General features: G+C 33.5%; 1 protein-coding gene across 1 annotated transcript; it reads right to left on the reverse strand.

The window, feature by feature from the left end:
- Nucleotides 1-2,372: 2,372 nt before the first annotated feature.
- On the reverse strand, nucleotides 2,373-3,320 carry LOC107785151 (nitrate reductase [NADH] 2-like). Its single transcript, XM_016606384.2, has one exon. It carries the CDS (start codon nucleotides 3,318-3,320, stop codon nucleotides 2,373-2,375), a length of 948 nt encoding a protein of 315 aa, XP_016461870.2.
- Nucleotides 3,321-4,034: the final 714 nt, after the last annotated feature.

The following is a 4,034-nucleotide window of genomic DNA, read 5'->3' on the forward strand; positions in this document are numbered from 1 at the left end:
AACAAATCCTAAAAACTAAAATTTCAATTCATATCCTACGAGTTTAAACATAAACTAACTAAACTAAAGAAATTCAACCCATACCCTAAACTAAACTAATTCATAACTAATTGACTAATTAACAAAACTAATTAGTTAATAAAACTAATTAACAAAACTAATTAAAACAAGACCTAAACCCTAATCCTCAATAAAATGCAATGTTCAAATAATTGAAACACTAATCAATTGAAACTAATTCATAACTAATTAACAAAACCTAGAAATAATAAATAAATGGGTTGTAATTCAAACCTAGAATTTTTAGGAGATGGAGAAGGAGAGGGGCGGCAGTGGTAGTGGCAGCGGCGAGGGCGACGACGAGGGCGCGGCGAGGGCTGGACGGCGAGGGCGAGGGCTGGGAGAAGGAGAGAGGGGAAGGTTTTGAGTGAAGAGGGGAAAATTTCAGAGAAATGGGGGTTTCCCCCGTTTTTCAATTCTCTGATTTTAGAATTACCGACCAAAGTTGGTCGGTAATTTTGGTCGGTACATTAAGTGTTGACCGTTTGACCAAAAAAATTCTTTTTTTTTTTAATGTTTTTTTCCTTAAAATATTATAAACTATAAAAAAAATATTATAAACTACAAGCATTTATTTTATTTAACTATGTAATTATTATAAATAATTATAAACTATAAGCATAATCTTTATAAATAATTATATTAACTATTTAATTTTAATAAATTATAATAGCATCTATCTAAGTAAATTTTTTAAGTTATAATTAAGTATGTGAGTAATTTCTCACACACACACATACACTATATTGTAATTGATGCTAATAACTTCTTTTTTTATTCGTTCATCACTAATAATGCATGACATAGATTAATCGATATATAGGTCGAGACGTTTTGATAAATCATCGATTAATATTCATCAATACATCTAAGTAAGTTATAAGTCGATGAATCAATTTACAAATAGATATATTTGATGATAAAGTATATATACTAATTAGTATCTTCCCAAGTCTATCCCTAAAAGAACCCGACCCTGTGGTCCTAGCGCTTCGTGTTCTTATATATATATATATATATATACACATACAAACACACTTCACTGTAATACTTTAACTATATATATAGCTTGTTATAGTATATGTTAGTGTGTATATATATAGCTTGTTAAAGTTTGACCATGTTTGACCTATTAATTTAACTCGTTTACTTAATACTAATATCTTCTTTCGTTTATTTAATTTGTGATCCATATATATATATAGTCTCGTTTACTTAATACTAATATATATATATATATATATGTCAAAGATGTTTAGTATTAATTCTTTTATTTTTCATTCATTCATCACTAATAATGCATGGCATAGCTAGATTAATCGATATAAGTCGAGACGTTTTGTTTTTACTATTAGTCGATATAGGTCAAACGTTTTATTTTTAATATTCATCGATGCATCTAAGTAAGTTATAAGTCGATGAATCAATTTACAAATAGCATGTTATATATAGTATATGTTAGTGTATTCATTATTTGTATTACAAAAGTGTTAACGAATTACATTTATATTATTTAGATAGTAAATATAAAAGTAATTCGAAAGTTTGATCAATGTTGACGTTGGTCGGTTATTTTGCAGAAAATAACAATTACCGACCAAAGTTGGTTGGTAAATGCTTCCCCTATATTAACCGACCAACGTTGGTCGGTAATTTTAAATATAAATTCTTAGATATTATAAAATATTTTAAATAATAAAATAATTATTAAAATTTAAAAAATTGGATCTAGATTACCGACCAACGTTGGTCGGTAATCCAAAATTTTCTTGTCTGAACAGCTGGGTCAATTCGTTGACCAATTTACCGATCAACGTTGGTCGGTATTTAGTTTTAAAAAATATAAAAAAAAATTTTCCCAGTTTCCGTCCAACCTGGACGGTTTTTGGTCGTTTTTTTTTACCGACCAACGTTGGTCGGAAATAGTTGGTCGGTTTTTAGCAGATTTTTAGTAGTGCTGGATAGAAAAAGAAAGCTCATTCCAAAACGAAAAAGAGTTAATAAAAAATATAACGATTGAATAATACCTTTTGCGATAATAATTTAATATTTTGTTAGATTTAATTTTATAACTCAAACACAAATTTTAATATTTATCTAACTTTATAATTTTATATTCATTGAGATAAGGTACACGCACCGCACGTATCCTAAAACTAGTATATATTAAATCCTCTCAGTAGACAACATAATGTATTGAAACATGTAGCTTGTCTTATTTTCACCTTTTCTTGTGTTAGCTATAGATATCTTTCGGATAAATTAAATTCATAATTATATTAAACGAACAAATTAGTCATCTTAATTCAGAATTACGTACCATCAGCATTAACATGAGAAGGAAGAACCCTATTATCCTTGTAATGATAATAGCTCTCTGACTCTTGGGTAGTGACTACAATTCTTTTCAACCATTTCACCATTCTTCCACCAATGAATCCTGGAATAATCATCCGAACTGGAAATCCGTGGTCTGGCGTCAACTTTTCTCCATTCTGCCTGTAAGCTACGATGATATCTCTCGACGGATCCATAGCGAATTCCTTCTTAATGCTGGTTCCATACTTGGAACCGCCACCTCCGGCCAATATATCCGCACCTTCGAAACAAACATTAAGCGCCCCTTTTCTCCTGCTATAAATACCGCACCGTTTCAACAAAGCGCGGAGGGGTAACCCGCGCCATACAGTTGTTGAAACGGCAGCGGCACCCCAGTTGAAACCAATAGTTTGTTTAACCATGTTCTGTTCTTTCCTTCGGTTGCCAGCACACACAAGCGTAACGGGCAATTCTCTAGAAGGGAACTCGTTAACCAACTGGTCCATTGTGAATTTCATAGGGCGCTTCACTAGACCCGTGACTTCCACGGCCCAGTTATCCCACCTGCCCTTGGGAACTGGTCCGTGGTTACGAACATAATGAAGTGGGACCGGAGTGATAAAACCGTGGTGCATGAGCCGGTTCAAGGGTGGTTCGAAGTTAAATGGATGCTTTCCAGTGAGACGAATCAAGGAAGCGTTCCGTTCAACCCAATTATCAGCGGTTCCTTCATCCCTAGTGTCGTGAACAGATGGCTCTAACTCTGAATTCCCATTTTTGATCATTTGAAGGTACTCGTTTTTTTGGTGGTCATCATCTTCATAACCGTCCTCGTCCTCGTCGGATGATGAGTATTTGTCAAGAAAAATGGTGGGGTTTGAAGTATTATTCTTAGGGAAAGAGAGGGTAGGATCCATTAAGATTTGGAGTTCACAACCCATTTGTGGTTCTTTTGGATAAGTGTGACGGAAATAAGTGTTTAAAAAAAAGAGTGACATTTTTATATAAAAAGCTCTTTTAAAGAGCGCTATATATATATATATATATATATATATATATATATATATAACGCCACTGTAAACCGCGCTATATACATAGCGCAGTATATAACTGCGCTATACCTGTTTTGTGGGCCCACCAATAAGTCTCTTGCGTTTTTAACTGACATAACAATAATTCAAATGGGTATAGCGCTCTTTAAAAGAGCGTTATACCTTAAAAAATTCAGCCCACCGAGCTAGGCATTGCCTTATTTAAAGGCGTTAGGATTTTACAAAAATCCATTCAAAAATATTCCTAACTCTCGTTCAAATTTTTCTTCTTGTTAAATTCTCAAGCATTTTTTCATAATGTCTGAAGAGCGAAAAGTAAGGGTTTCATTATATTGGGAGGGGGGAGGTGAGGTTGTGGTGGCGAATAACTCTGTGAGCTATAGTTTATCTCCACAGTGTCATGTTAAGTTGCCACTTACAATGGAGTACGATAGATTGGTATCGTTGTTATGTAATAAAATGAGCGTGATGAAATGTTCGGTGAACCTTAAAGTAACCGGAAGATATCTGTATTCTGTCACTCCGCAAGGAGTTGCTTGTTACGCTGAGTTTAACATCGACGATGATGAAACTTTGAGGGATTTTTTGAGGACTCCGGATGAA

The sequence above is a fragment of the Nicotiana tabacum genome, chromosome 12 (assembly GCF_000715075.1).
Source record: "Nicotiana tabacum cultivar K326 chromosome 12, ASM71507v2, whole genome shotgun sequence".
Classification (NCBI taxonomy): domain Eukaryota; kingdom Viridiplantae; phylum Streptophyta; class Magnoliopsida; order Solanales; family Solanaceae; genus Nicotiana; species Nicotiana tabacum.

What these genes read in the sequence shown, in the direction of transcription:
- LOC107785151 (XM_016606384.2), bottom strand. Translation starts at nt 3,320, where the DNA reads ATGGGTTGTGAACTCCAAATCTTAATGGATCCTACCCTCTCTTTCCCT.